General features: G+C 41.8%; 1 protein-coding gene across 1 annotated transcript in view; it reads right to left on the bottom strand.

The window, feature by feature from the left end:
• Positions 1–2533: 2533 nt before the first annotated feature.
• The window catches only part of fam193a (family with sequence similarity 193 member A), a 50234-nt gene continuing 37650 nt past the window's right edge, over positions 2534–15117 (bottom strand). Inside the window, exons 14-23 of the mRNA XM_004911263.4 lie at positions 14519–14770; positions 12804–13002; positions 11937–12206; positions 11354–11636; positions 10327–10513; positions 9956–10192; positions 8356–8505; positions 4864–5695; positions 4533–4614; positions 2534–3578 (exon numbers count right to left, since the gene is read on the bottom strand). Coding sequence (XP_004911320.1) covers positions 3485–3578; positions 4533–4614; positions 4864–5695; positions 8356–8505; positions 9956–10192; positions 10327–10513; positions 11354–11636; positions 11937–12206; positions 12804–13002; positions 14519–14770 — 2586 coding nt within the window. The 3' untranslated portion in view covers positions 2534–3484. The remainder of the gene's footprint in view (positions 3579–4532; positions 4615–4863; positions 5696–8355; positions 8506–9955; positions 10193–10326; positions 10514–11353; positions 11637–11936; positions 12207–12803; positions 13003–14518; positions 14771–15117) is intronic.

Here is a 15117-nt window from a genome sequence, read left to right as displayed (position 1 = left end):
GCTCTATCTGAATGAGCTGGAAATGAGCTTGACTTACACTTTAATATCCTTGAAGCCTCGGTGGCCATAAGGGTGTCAGTAGTCCCACCCCAGCTGGGTTTATCATGAATCATAAGGGAATAAGGTAAAGCAAAACCAAGAGCGTGAGTCAGAGGCACACAAGCCCAAGAGCACATTGGGAATTCCATAGCACACCTACTCACAGGAGCGAGCTGCCTGCCAAGCAATCACAGCACTTAGCTAGAGCCGCTCATAATGCCAGGCCGGCGTGCCTATACACTGGTACCTGATAAGATACTGAATCATACGAACGCAAGGCATGGGCAGCTTTAGTGCCATTACACCCCCCGCAGGCAGCTCATTTCACTACTTATTGATCCAATTCACACAATTGTGTAAAATAATTCAAAAACAGCAGGACTAGTTGTATGTCTTGGAACACTGTATAACCCCGTTATTAGTCAACTTGCTCCACCTGTGGTTTCCTAGATTGGTTTCATATTTGCCCCTACCCCTCCCTCCATCCTCCTTGCCACCCCTTTCCTGGAGAAAAATTCACAGCTCTCTAACAGGCACAGATTTATTAAAAGGTGAAAACTGAGGGAAACCTTTCATTCACACCCCTTAGCTTCCCATTGCTGTTTGTCTGCTGCCCACGCCTATCTGCTCCTGCATTCTCTCCCATAGTTCTATACTCTGCCAATCTATGCCACGGGAGATGTACTTCCGATCTACGCCAAGCCCTCCGCGTCTTAGAATAAAGAAGTAACTGTGTAAAGTGTTAATGACTATGGACAATTTGGAGATGGACAAGTGGCTGTTAAGCCAAAGAAAGCAGTTGTACAGCGCTGCGGGATATGTTGGCGCTTTATAAATAAATGTTAAATAATAATTATGCAAACACACTGTGAACCAGGCTTTCCAGCCCCCCACTACATTACATTACATTAACATTTATTTATAAAGCGCCAACATATTCCGCAGCGCTGTACAATAAGTGGGTTCCATACATTGGACATACAGAGTAACATATAAAGCAATCAATAACCGATACAAGAGGTGAAGAGGGCCCTGCCCAAAAGAGCTTACCATCTACAAATGTAGAGGGTAAGCGATTGGGAGGTGGAGTGATACAGATAAAGCAGGCATTGGGGAGACAACCTATACTCCATCCAACTCTACCCATTAGAAGATGTCTAATTTCCACTTCACAAAGGGGCTAGCAGCTTTATAGCTACTTTATTTTTCTTAGAGAAAAGTTCTTGAATGTATTAATAGAAATGAACAGGCAGAACCACCCACCTATTTAATGCCTTTGCAACGGAAGGATAATATTTTAGTGAAAAGGGCAAATTCTATTGTGAGCATTCCATGATGCTGTGGCAGCCCTTGTAAAGCAGGTGATTTTCTAGTTCACTAACACAACAGCCACTCACGTCACTGGCGCTGCCCTACTAGACTACACTCGTAACTGCAATTATACCGCCATCTAGTGACAAGACAGTAGAACAATAGCAAATTACCTCTTACACAGACCGCCTATAGGGATTCACCTAGCAATATAGACATATAGCACCCTGGGCGGGCACCTTCTAAAGACTATCCTGCGCTCCAATCAGACAGACTGGGAGACTGATCTGCTGATGCCTCTCTCACAGAGTAGACTGAGCATCTGAAAACGTGTACGTAAGAGTCTTCTTTTCATAGTAGGTACAGCCTAGTCTGCATAGAAAGATAACACAAAGAGGTATTTCTTTGTACTTAACACACTGCACAAAATGCTGAGAGTGTAGCAGCCCTTTAAAGGGCATGTCAACTCAAAATTAAAATTTTGCCTAAGAAAACATAACTGTAAACAACTTTGCAATATACATTAATTACAAACTTCTAATGGTTGATAGATATCATATAAATACAATAATATATTAATATAATAATATGATAACATAATATAATAAAATAATAATATATTTGCTATTCTCTGGCTTTTGAAGCAGTGTAACAGAAGCCAGCAGAATGACAGATCTCTTTGCTGGAGGAGACTGACCTTTGCCGCACTGTTTACAAAAAAAGCATAACTCACATAAATCATAGTTAGGCCAACCATTTGTACTAACTTTATATTGGAAAGTTGCTTACAATTGTGTTTTCTTGTAGAAGGCAAAAAAAATATTTTTGGGTTAACATGTCTTAACTTTATCCTCCATATGTAATAAAAGGCACTAGGTTTGCCCCTAAGCAGACAGTAACCCATAGCAACCAATAAGATGTTTGCTTTTAAAAGGGTGACCACTAAATGCTATCAGTTCATTGGTTGCTATTGGTCACTGCTCCTGGGCAAACGTATTGCCATTTATTACATAACCCCACATAAGTTTTATATAATACCAATAACACCCTTTTAAACAGAATATGGAAATCCTACAATAGCCCACTATACTGGCATAAATTGAGGGACCAAACCTTTTAATGGCCCTACATTTATAAATAAGCCTTTTGGCTATTCAGAGCAATCAACTCCATATTCCAAAAATACAAATATGTTCCTTTATTGGTGCAGTAGTTAAAGCGGCTTTTAAGCACCAACTGAGACTATGCAGCAGGCAGTTTAAAAGTGGGGGGCTCATACCATGAAGGCATTGGAGAGTCCCCTTAGGGATGCTTCACAGTGATGGCACTGAGCAGAGATCCAGAGAGCTTGGGGGACAAACGAGACAAATAGCCAGTTCTTCTGCCATACTAATGTATTCCATCTTTCAAAAAGAAAGACATGATTTTAATATTACTTAACAATATGTTAAAAAAGTAGCCACTCGGGCATCTGTGTTAATACAATTATACACTCTATAACAGATCGATAGTGTGAGTATTTTTTTTTTTCTCGTTTCGGTCTCATTCTGCGGGTATTTCTTACACAAGCCGGCTACAAGTCTGAGGAGGAGAAATCAAACACAAACGGCGCAACTCGTACACTTCTTTTGAACAGTAGATTGTGAGGACGTGACAAAAGCTTGTCCGGTAGGAGTTGCTTCCGTCAGTCTGGGAAGTTCCGGAGACGATAATGAAATTCATTCCTTTGCCAGTAGTCAGTGTAATTTAGGGGAGAGAGAGAAAAAAAAAGGGAGAGTTGACTGCAGAAGTGATGGGTGCCACTGTTTATAATGAAATGAGCTTCTTTTGCCTCCACCAAACCCAAGGAACCAGTCTCAGGTCAGAGGCCAAGGCAATAAGGAGAGGAGCGTATTGCTACAACCAAAGTCTCACTCACAGACTACAAGCACACAAGCTAACAAATTCAGGTAGAAAGTGGCATTTTTCTTTCTTTCTCAGGTCGGCAAGAATGATAAGGGGAGTTCAGTGCAAATCCACGCGGCACTGGGAGAAGGCAAGGCAGCACCGGCTCGTGGCCTGGCAAGCACTTGGAACAGCAGGGCGTAAATCAGTGGGATTGGTTCCTGCAGGGTGACCGCTTCATGGTGCAAATTCAGTGGGCAGCGTAGGTGGTTTTCTTGAGGCTAAAGTTGGACCAGTTGATGGAAAGTCTCTGCCTTGTCTGTCTGGCAGAATCTAAGCAGAACCTGTAAAGAGGAGCAAGACTGTCAGATAAATGTAACCAGGAGACAGCCCAATAAACATACAATTACTGGGTAATGAACTTAAATGGGGAGTTTATATGATGTACACATTGATATTCTAAGACAATTTGCAACTGGTTGTCATTTTTTCATTTAAGGTTTTTCAATTTAGCTCTTTCTTCAGCAGCTCTCTATTTGGTATTTTAGAAGTTATCTGGTTGCTAGGGTCTTATTTACCAGGCAGTGGTTTAAACGGGAGATGGGAATATGAATAGTACAGGGCCTGCATAGAAAGATAAGCAATAAAAATAACAACAAAATTGTAGCCTCACAGAGCAATAGTTTGTAGCTGCCTGCGTCAGTGATGCCCATTTGGAAAAAAGGCAGAAGAGGAAGGCAAATAGTTCAGAAACTATTAAAAATAAATAAAAACCTATTGCGAAGTTGCTAGGAATGGGATCTATAAAATACTTAAAGTGAACCACCCCTTTAACCAAACATACATAGGGCACAGCGGGCACTTATGGTATGTATCAAATAAAGGGACTTCATGTTCATGCTGTCAAAAAAGGGAAGATTTACCCGTGAAAATGGGTAAATAAAAGCCAGCTGGGTGACATTTAGGGGATTAATGATGGCTATGCATCTCATATAACCTCTGACAAATGTCACCTACACCTTTCTGCAGTTCTCCTCGTACCACTGTGGAGACCAAGCAGCAGTGGGATAACTATCTACATATTTGGAAATGACCAAAAAAAAAATGTGGCACCACTCCCAGCACACCTGCATTAGCGGCAAGCTGGCCAGAGTAGTGGCAGTATAACTACCTACCATTTCTTTGACAGTGGGGGTGACCAAGAAACAGGGCACCAGTCCCAGGACTGGTACAGAAACCCCATAGCACCTTTGGCTACAGAAAGCACATGTACTGTTTAAATCAGTTTTTATATTTACCTTTTGAAATATTCAACCTCTCTTTCTGTTTCATCCATTTCCACACTGTCCAGATCTATGTCTTTTGGGAGGAATACATCATCTATAGAACGCAATGGGAAAGAAACATTAACACCACAATTCAGACACTACAGCTTCCATACAAGACAGAACCATACAGAACAAAATGTTGCATTTATTGCATATGACCCCACTCAACCTCATAAGAATAGAAAGGAGGCAAGACCATCTCCGTGCGAGTTGTTGTGTGGCAGGGGCACATTGCACCAATGCAACACTGGCCAATTGGACGATGCAATTTCTTTGGATTAACCAAATTAGGAATTCTTACCAATGGAGCTGTTGATTTTATCGCCCTTTTTCTTTTTATTCTTCTTGTTCTTGCCCTTTGGCTGGGGTGATTCTGCTTTGAGGAGCTTGTTGTTTTGTGGCTGCTCGCTGTGCATGAAGGGGTCCCCAGCGCCAGAAGTCTTTTCTTCCTTCACATGATTGGGCTGCTTCTTGTTATTGCCATTTGATTTCTTCTCCTCCCTTTTCTGTTCCACTACTGGTGGAGCTTCTACTGCTCGCACTTTGGCTTCGCTGTGGTTCCGCACTTTGGCCTGAGCATCTGGGGGCTTACATGCCTCTGACTTTTTCACTTGCTCAGGGCTTAGTTTTGGAATTTGCAATTTGGGCTGTTTCTGCTTGACACTGTATTCCTTGTGATGGGCCAAGTCAAGGAGCAGAGAAAGCTGCTCGTGCTGTTTTGCCTTTGCTTCTCTGTGTGTGTGGGAAGTGCAGTCCCTGCCATTTGTATGATGTGGTGGCTTGTTCAGGGCCTCGGGTAACGGACTTGGCTCTGTTCTATGAGCTGGACTTCCAAGCAGCGGGACGGGTAATGTTTCCTTTATCTCTGGCTGTTCCACAGTTCCATTTGGAACAAGTTCTGAGGTAATTGCTATAGGTTCTTTATTACAGAGTGGGTGGTGTGCCAGTCGATCTAACTTATGAGAGTCTTTACTAGATCTTTCCTTTTTCTTCTTTTTCAGAGCCTGACACTCCTGATGTCGCTGCAGCTCCTGCTTAAGCCGCTCCTCTTCCTCCCTCTGCCTCTGCTCTTCCAGCAGCTGAAGTTCTTCTTGTTCTCTGACCTCTGCTTCTTGGCGAGCCTTTTCCTCTAGCTGTATGGATAGACAGGTAAACACATAAGGACACACAACCTAGCACATGATTAAAAAGAGAGAAGGCAAAACAATTATAGGGCAATGCACAGCTATGTGCCTAACAGTTATTGCCATATGTTTCAGTAGAAGACATGGCACCCAACACAAGCTGTGCTTAGCTAGGCCATGCTACAATACAGCAACACTGGGAAAGTAAAATGTAACCTAATACATTTAATATGAATTCTGACTTCTAATCAAACTCAGCCATTAAAGGACTATTCCAGTGACCTACTATATGGAGCATTTCATACTAAACTAGGGGGACTCTAATTTCTGGTTGGTAAGAGCAAGTAACACCTACTAACATTCTCCATGATACATTACAGCGACACTAATTCAGTGCAGTCTATAAACAGATATTTTAAGCCTAGCAGGGCATCCTATAAGGTTAACAGTATCATATAATGCCACAAACTGTACCTTTTAATGGGGTTATTTACCTTAAATTAACATTTAGTATGCTGTAGAATATGCTATTCTGAAACAATTTGCAATCTGTTTCATTTGTTATTATATTTGGTCTTCAAATGATTTTTGCCTGATTTGGCCATTCAAGTAGTGAGCACTGCACTGCAGCACCCCATCCGATACAGCCCAGTTTAAATTCTGCCATTTACAATAAATATTGTTCCCCTGAAGGGCCCTCTAGCCAATCAAACTGTTTGTGCACTCTTTCCATGCTGACAAGGATTCAAGTAGAGCAGAGCGGGATGGAGCGCAGCAGTGAGGCCCTGAGGCATAAGAGGCGGTATGGGAAGCCCTGTATGTCCTGCCTGGGGGCACATTTACATGGCACAATCCAAGCAACTGCTGCATCCCTGTGCTACAAATGGAACCCGGCCAAAAGCATACTTGTGCCACAGCTCTAATTAGGCAAGTAAACAAAAAAATATATTTGAACACATTGTCACTTTCTAACATTTTGGCGTATCTCAAGATGAGAATGATCAGTAGAGAATAAGCTCAGCTAAGAGAAAGTTAGTCAAGTACCGCAGCCTTCACTGCACGCTTTATGGGGAGAACAGATATTGTCACAGTTGGCCTTTTGGCAATGATGTTAAAAACTGGGGAAGCCCGGCTGTCGCTTATGAGGAGTATGTGAGGCCTTGCCAGAATAACACTGACAGCCACAACGTATTCCCTTCAGTGCTAAACTACTAACAAGAGCAGCTACACACAAATGCCGACATCACCTGCGTCTGTGTCAATCAGAACCTTACTAGGGTGAACAAGCCGTTAAAGCTTTTTTGGAATCTATGCAAAAGGACTGTGACAACTCCACTAAGGCTGCTCAAATTCATTTGTTCCAATGCAGGTAATGTTCATGGTACAGGTATGGGAAAGGTTATCTAAATGCTCGAGACCTGGGGTTTCCAGATAAGGAGTCTTTCCGCAATTCAGATCTCCGTAACTTAAAAATAACTAACCCCCCCCCCCACAAAAAAAAACTATTTAAACATTAATTAAACCCAATAGGGCTGTTCTGCCCCCAATAAGGGATAATTATATCTTAGTTGGGATCAAGTAGAGGTACTGTTTTATTATTACAGGGAAAAGGGAATCATTTAACCATTAAATAAACCCAATAGGGCTGTTCTGCCCCCAATAAGGGGTAATTATATCTTAGTTGGGATCAAGTACAGGTACTGTTTTATTATTACATAGAAAAGGGAATCATTTAACCATTAAATAAACCCAATAGGGTTGTTCTGCCCCCAATAAGGGGTAATTATATCTTAGTTGGGATCAAGTACAGGTACTGTTTTATTATTACATAGAAAAGGGAATCATTTAACCATTAAATAAACCCAATAGGGCTGTTCTGCCCCAATAAGGGGTAATTATATCTTAGTTGGGATCAAGTACAGGTACTGTTTTATTATTACAGAGAAAGGGAATCATTTAACCATTAAATAAACCCAATAGGGCTGTTCTGCCCCCAATAAGGGGTAATTATATCTTAGTTGGGATCAAGTACAGGTACTGTTTTATTATTACAGAGAAAAGGGAATCATTTAACCATTAAATAAACCCAATAGGGCTGTTCTGCCCCAATAAGGGGTAATTATATCTTAGTTGGGATCAAGTACAGGTACTGTTTTATTATTACTGAGAAAAAGGAAATTTTTAAAAATGTGAATACTTTGATGGAGTCTGTGGGAGATGGCCTTCTTGTAATTTGGAGTTTTCTGAAAACGGGTTTCTGGATAATAGATCCCATACCTGTACTTGAACATAGAATGCAGTTTTGCACAATGGATGGGACTGAGCTCAGCACATATACAGCTTATACAGTGGGAATAACCTGCCTGAGCACATACCAAGAACTAGAAAAATTTACTCTGTGGAACCTTACAAAGGTATAGTTCAGCAACCGCGGGATAAAAAAAGGCCAACATAGTAAATGGTATCTTATAACACTGAAAATCATGTGTTTTTATATTAACTGTTCACTTAATATGAACTTTTGCATTTCTCACGTCCCTAAACATATTAATGGTCCATTATCTTGCACAAGGGGATAAAATTGCTCCAGTCTGGCCCTTTCTGTGTTCTCTAGGTGTCAGCTGTTTGCACCTAAGGTGCTCCCAGACACTGCAGGCCAAGATGCTAACCTGCTGCTTTCCCAGTCGTTCCTTGTCCGGCTCAGCTTCTGCTTTGTCTGTCCGTTCCTCAGCCGTGCTGCTGCAGCTTCCCTGCATGCTCCTCTCTGAGCCGAGCACGTGGCTTACAATTTTATTGATTGCTGGGCTCGTCCCATACTCCTGTGGGGTAGCACATGGTTAATAATATTATAGAGATTCGAAATAATAATCGTAATATATAAATAGGTTTAAGGAAATACAAATATGCAGAATGATCAATATTAGTGTATTTTTGCTTTGAAATGCCCTGACCTGGAATGGAAGAAATTAGTTTTTTGAATTACACAAAGGCTCTTAGGACCTGACCTGACTGAAAGAACACTAACAGCACAGGCTCAACAGGTCTGGCTGACATCACAATGTATATTTCTTAGGGTCTATATTTCTAGCATTAATATGTTATGCACAGTTTGCCCCTGGATGGAAGACTTTGTGTTAGGGCTGTGACAGACTGGGAGATTAGTCGCCATGCGACAAATCTCCCATTTCGCGGGCGACTAATCTCCCCGAAATGCCATCCCACCGTCGAGAATGTAAATCGCCGGTGGGATGGCATATGCGGTGCCATAATCACTGAAGTCTCCTCTCAAGGCAACTTCGGCAAATTGTCGTGCCGCCTATGCCATCCCACCGGCAATTTACATTCTAGAAATGTAAGAAAAACACCTGCTATCTACTGTCAAATTTGGTGGAGGTTCCATCATGCTGTGGGGCTAGTTCAGGGACTGGGGCCCTTGTTAAAATCGAGGGTCAGCTGAATTCAACCCAATATCAACAAATTCTTCAGGATAATGTTCAAGCATCAGTCACAAATTTGAAGTTACACAGGAGTTGGATATTCCCACAAGACACTGACCCTAAACACAGTTGGAAATCTACAAAGGCACTTATGCAGAGGGAGAAGTACAATATTCTGGAATGGCCGTCACAGTCCCCTGACTTGAATATCATCGAAAATCTATGAGATGATTTGAAGCAGGCTGTGCATGCCCGGCAGCCATCAAATTTAACTGAACTGGGAGATTTTGTATGGACCAATAGGCGAAAGTACTGCCATTCAGAATCCAGACACTCATCGAAGGCTATAGGAGGCGTCTAGAGGCTGTTACATTTGCAAAAGGAGGCTCAACTAAGTATTGATGTAATATCACTGTTGGGGTGCCCACATTTATGCACCTGTCTAATTTTGTTATGATGCATATTTTCTGTTAATCCAATAAACTTTATGTCACTGCTGAAATACTACAGTTTCCAAAAGGCATGTTATATATTAAAAGGAAGTTGCTACTTTGAAAGCTCAGCCAAAGAATTAAGAGGGGTTCCCAAACTTTTTCATATAAAAAAGATAAGAATGTGTGTTGCAGTGGAACATAAAGCCACTGTGAAACCCTGCAGCTAGGTATTCAGGGAAGGAAGAATAGAAGACATGCTGGAGTATATCTAGGTCAATCTAATGGCTCTAAATGAATAACTTCCAACCATAATAAGTGCAACACATTCATAGTATTCTATTTCACATTCTGCTGCCAAGATTAGATAAAGCGGTGTTTGTAGATTCACTGACTCGTACCTTCCTTTGTTTGTGCCTTGCTCGCTTTGCTGCACGGGAGCTGCTTACTGGCTTTGACTCTGAGCTGTTTATAAACTGGACTAAGTCATCTACTTTTCGATGATCCACAACACCCCCTGTGTCCCTTTCGGGCAATTGGTCCGGTTTCTTGGGCTGCTCTTCTTTCCTCTTTGTCAACCTCAAGCGTAGCTTTTCCCTCATTTCTGCGTAATTCCTGCTTGTGGGTGCTGATGGAGGCTAAGAGCATGAAAAATGTAAAGATAGAGTTAAAAGGAAAGGCTTTATTGTTAGCCTAGTCAAGAACTTAGAATTTGCTGTTCCCATTTTAATAGGGAAAAGCTTCTGAGTGAAGCCAAGCTGCACATCCTTACCCCTCCATGCCCAAAGAACTCGCAGTAACAGCAGTCACAGTATTTCCCTTCCTTCTGATTGGTGGATGTGGATGTACTAGAGCTGTGTTCTGAGCAGCTGTCTTCATCCTGACTTTCCTCCCCATCATACTGCTGGTGGTCATACGCACCATTGTTCTCACACCGATGGCCTTCACAGTCAGGGTCACTGAAATACACATATACTCAACAACTCTATTTCTTACATTGATATGCAGTAACTAAGCTACCAAGATTACATCCATCGAATTGGCATATTATATAATAAAAAGAATTAGATAAGCTGAACTTCCCTTTCTAAGGTGCCTAACCCAAAGAAGCTGAAATGACATTCTTGCCTCTCCTAGGGGAAGTGAACAGTGGGTTTCTGTTCCTGAAAAACTTTGGTTGGAACAGAAAGATAAATTATAAAGGTGACAACTCCAAAAGGGTTGTTAAAGGGGATGTACAGAATAAATTTAAAGGGATACTGTCATGATTTTTATGGGGTACTTTTTATTTCTAAATTGCACTGTCTACATAGCAAATAATTCACTCCATTTAAAATGTTATGCTTGAACCAACAAATGTATTTGTAGCTGTAATATTGGTGTGTAGGCGCCATCTCAGTGCATTGTGCCTGAGTCTGAGCTTTCAGCCAGCGCTACACATTAGAACTGCTTTCAGCTAACCTATTGTTTCTCCTACTCCCATGTAACTGGAGGAGTCCCAAGCCGGACTTGGATTTCTTACTATTGAGTGCTATTCTGATACCTACTGGGAGCTGCTATCTTGCTCCCTTCCCATTGTTCTGCTGATTGGCTGCTGGGAGGGGGGGGGGGATATTACTCCAACTTGCAGCGCAGCAGTAAAGTGTGACTGAAGTTTATCACAGCACAGGTCACATGGCACCCTGGGAAATGCAGAACATGGCTAACCCCAAGTGAAATTTCAAAATAAAATATATATATTAAAAAAAAATCTGTTTGCGTTTTTGAAAGCAGTAGCATATAGTACACGTGCCATTTACCTGCAAACGCTCGGAGGAGCGCTGAGATTGCCGTCTGTGGTAGATGTGGGAGGTGCAGCTGTTGATGGGCAAAATCCTAAATGTGGATCCACAAAACCTGGAGCGGTGGCAGCTGTTTTGGGGAAAGACGGAGCAGCAATACTTTGGATGTGGGAAGAGGGAGCTGACGAGTGAACAGCCGGAGAGATGGTGGGAAGAGAGGACAAACTAGTAGGACTGTTCCTTGGTGCAGCTGGTGTAGAAGGATGCCTGTGGTCCTCTTTAATGTTGTGAAATACTTCTCCTGAAACACAAACCCACAATATATCCATGGTTTTGTCCTTCACACATTGTCACAGTTAACAGGACACTGTTACTCTAAGGGCAATCGCAGTGACGAAAAATCCTGTTGCAGCTACTAATCACCGATACCTGTTTCACCACTAATCACCCTGTCTGTCTTTGCCCCAATACATCCCATTATTAATGAGGTACTTCGCTGCAGTGGAATCAAGCCTTTTGGTTTATTATTAACGTGTCAACAGCATCCCAGCATCCCACCATGCCCACCTATCCCGTGCCTCCAACAGATGCTAAAACTTACCTATGGAAGAAGGCCTCTTGGATGACACTTTAAACTGGTTGCTGCTGGACTGAACAGTGGTAGCAGTGCAAGAAACGGATGAGGTTGCAGAAGAGGTTGCCATCACAACCTTATTTGATTCTATAAAGGCATCCTGGAAATTATAAAGACATTTCTTCTTGGCAGAGTTTTTTTTCTCCTTAATATCATGTACTGGCGCTGAGTCGCTACTAGATATAGGAAGTGCTTCAGGTCGGATTTCGGGGAGTGCTGGGCCTAATATTTCCCCTCCTGAAAAAAGAAGGAGTAGTAGTAGGTTATTTTTGTGTTTATTTTGGACTGAGTTTATGTGCACTGGTAAAAAAAAAAAAAAAATAAGAAAAAATGAGGCACATCAGTGTGTATGTTTTGGTCAAATGCTCTGGTTTTTCAGGAAGCTTACTAGCAGAATAAGGGACCGTGCCTGAAACTAAGAGGCAGGCACATGGTATTTTGGCCACCGTGAGGCGCTCTTAAGATGACTCTGGCAGTCATGTCCCCATATGTTATTAAAGGTGCTAAGTTTGCTTTTATACAGGCTGAGCTGTTACTAATTAACTTTATATTTTGGTTTGAGACAAATTGTTTTTTCTCAATATTTCTGCGGTATCTCAAGTGCAGAGTGGTGTGTTTTTCCTGCTTTTAAACAGGGGACCAGTAAATTCTACCTGCTAATTGGTTGCTATGGGTTACTGCACCTGGGCAAACGTAGTGCTTTTTATTACATTGAAAAGCACAGGAATTACTCTGTAGGCCAGACACTCTGGCAGTGTTGGGCAGGAACAGTTCTGTAGCTCTTCATTAAATTCTCTAAGAGAAGCCTTGGCAATGGAACCTAGCAACCTTTACCTGCTAGTGGATCAGGTAAAAATGTAGCCGGGTTCCAGTTCTTTTCATTCATCATTTCTGACCCCCAGAGACTTAAGAACTTCGATCTGTTCCATTCGGGAGAATTTCCAAAGCAGCTCGGATATATGTGGTCTTGTAGCGATGCATTGAATACCTGGTGTTTGCTTGTGTGGTTTGGAACAGTGGTAGGTGGCAAAGCCTGAAAAAACAAAACAAAAGAAAGCTATTATCACTCTGCGTGCAAAACAATTTCTGTTAAGGCGACATTGGGCACCATCTGGCATTAGCTGCAGGCTTGGGCTACTTGCAGTCATTTCTAGTAGACTAGAAGAGACCTCGCTGGTACTCTCCCAAGAAAAGCCCCATCCCCTCGTGTGACATACACTTTGAGGCTTCCATTTTTTTAATTTTATTTTATCACTATTCAGGTGTGCTACTATACATTCTGACTTTCAAACTGCTATCTGGTTGCTGAAATTAAGCCCTGCCAATCAGATAGCATTTGTAGAAGTATACTATGTAAATAAAATAGCAAGCAACACAACAAATTTGTATAATTTTCCTTGGTACCTATGCAAGGTAATGTTATATAAACCTTATACTAAATTGTATTTAGGAACTGGACCTCCTCAACCAAGAGCAATGGAAGACTTGACTAAGGAAAGTAGGGATAGTTCAGTTATCTGTTACTAGTCCTTCTCCAGAAGCCATGGTCCTTGAATTCCCTACCTGTTAGAACTATTGTTCAGACAAAACTTTAAGCATTGCCACAAGGCAATCAAATACAAAGAGAAAAGTTCAAAGCAGGATGAATTAAAGCTCATTAGCAGAACTTGTCAGGAAGTGGGCCGCTTGAATGTTTTTTGGACTTAAACTTTATGTGTAAGGGAGCATAGCGTGACCTGCTTGGGAAAGTTCTGCAGGACTAGATGAAGATGGCTTGTGTATTTTTGTAACCTTAGCATGCTGCTATGTGGGAGGGACCGGACGTGAAGGCAGCAAACATACAGTGCTTTTTTCATATAAAGTAATATTGGCCTGAATGTTAAAATGAAGTCATATTTGATGTTAGGCTACATACTGCCTGCCAGCTTAAGGTTATGGCAGCTAAATCATACGCTGGCTTCCCATTGCTAATGACAGATCTATACACAGCCGAGTCAATGGAAACAAAGACTATATTTAGGACTGAGAGTAAGGCCTTGCGGTGCTCAGGCATCACAGCACAGTGATGAGTAACAGCAGCTTTAACGTGCCAGAAACTAACTGCATTACTTTCGTTCTTAGGCTGAGAATCAACACATTAACGTGCTTGTGTCAGAGGGTCAATGTAGGCAACGGAAGGTCAATAAGCAATGGTAGGGGAGGCTTCTAACCTGATAGAAAGCTTTTAGGTCATTAGGCCAACACTGTTCATATTTTGGACCGAACCAGCAATACTTTCACTGATTATGCACAATGCAAAAATGCAAAGGTGCAGTAGTTGTTTCCCAAAAGATAAATAAAGATGATAAGCCATCTAACTTAGCAATGTATGGCTGTTTTTGTGAATCGCATTTCCTTTTATGGTCTCTATAGACAACCGGTTAGTCGAAAATTCATTTTTTCCAATGATTTTAAAATGTAAAGCCCGCGGGTACTGTTATAACTATGCAGCTATGTTCTGTTCTGAACTGTGTGGGCTGTATGAACTGTCCATGCACAGAAGGACTTACCTTATTGTGTGCAAATGGAGACGCTGCGTACAGTGTTGGATGAATAAGGGGACGAGGAAGGTGAGGGATTGTATGTAGGGGTAAATGTCCATGAATATGAGGGTAAAGGTGAAGTGCTGGATGTGCTGGTTTCTCTGGATTTATAAACTGATGGCCAACGGGAAGTCTTCCTGGCACAAGTGCTGACGGGGACAGCCCAGAAGCCTCCTGCTTGCACACGTGGCACTCACAAGAATTTGGTACTGGCTCCACCTGTAACAAACCGTAAACATAAGACTGCACCAAATACACATTGGAAGCTGCTAACCACTTTAAGATCATATAATATAAACAATAAGAACCAGTATTTATATAAGCTGCAATAAATGATTCAAAAGCTCAGATGACTTTCTATATGATATATAAAATACGGGAGGAGAAGAAGCAAAACTTATATACCATTTATGTTTCTGGAATGCCTTAGTGTGCTTACTCTGAGGGTCATGAATGTTTAACTGCTGCAGGGGGTGTATTAATTGGCTCATTTATTCACACAGCAGCTAAACTGCGCCAGTGAAGTACCACTAGCACTTGAACTGGGAACATGTGCACAGGAAGAA

The sequence above is a fragment of the Xenopus tropicalis genome, chromosome 1, assembly GCF_000004195.4.
Source record: "Xenopus tropicalis strain Nigerian chromosome 1, UCB_Xtro_10.0, whole genome shotgun sequence".
NCBI lineage: Eukaryota > Metazoa > Chordata > Amphibia > Anura > Pipidae > Xenopus > Xenopus tropicalis.
This window is presented reverse-complemented; position numbering and strand designations above follow the sequence as displayed.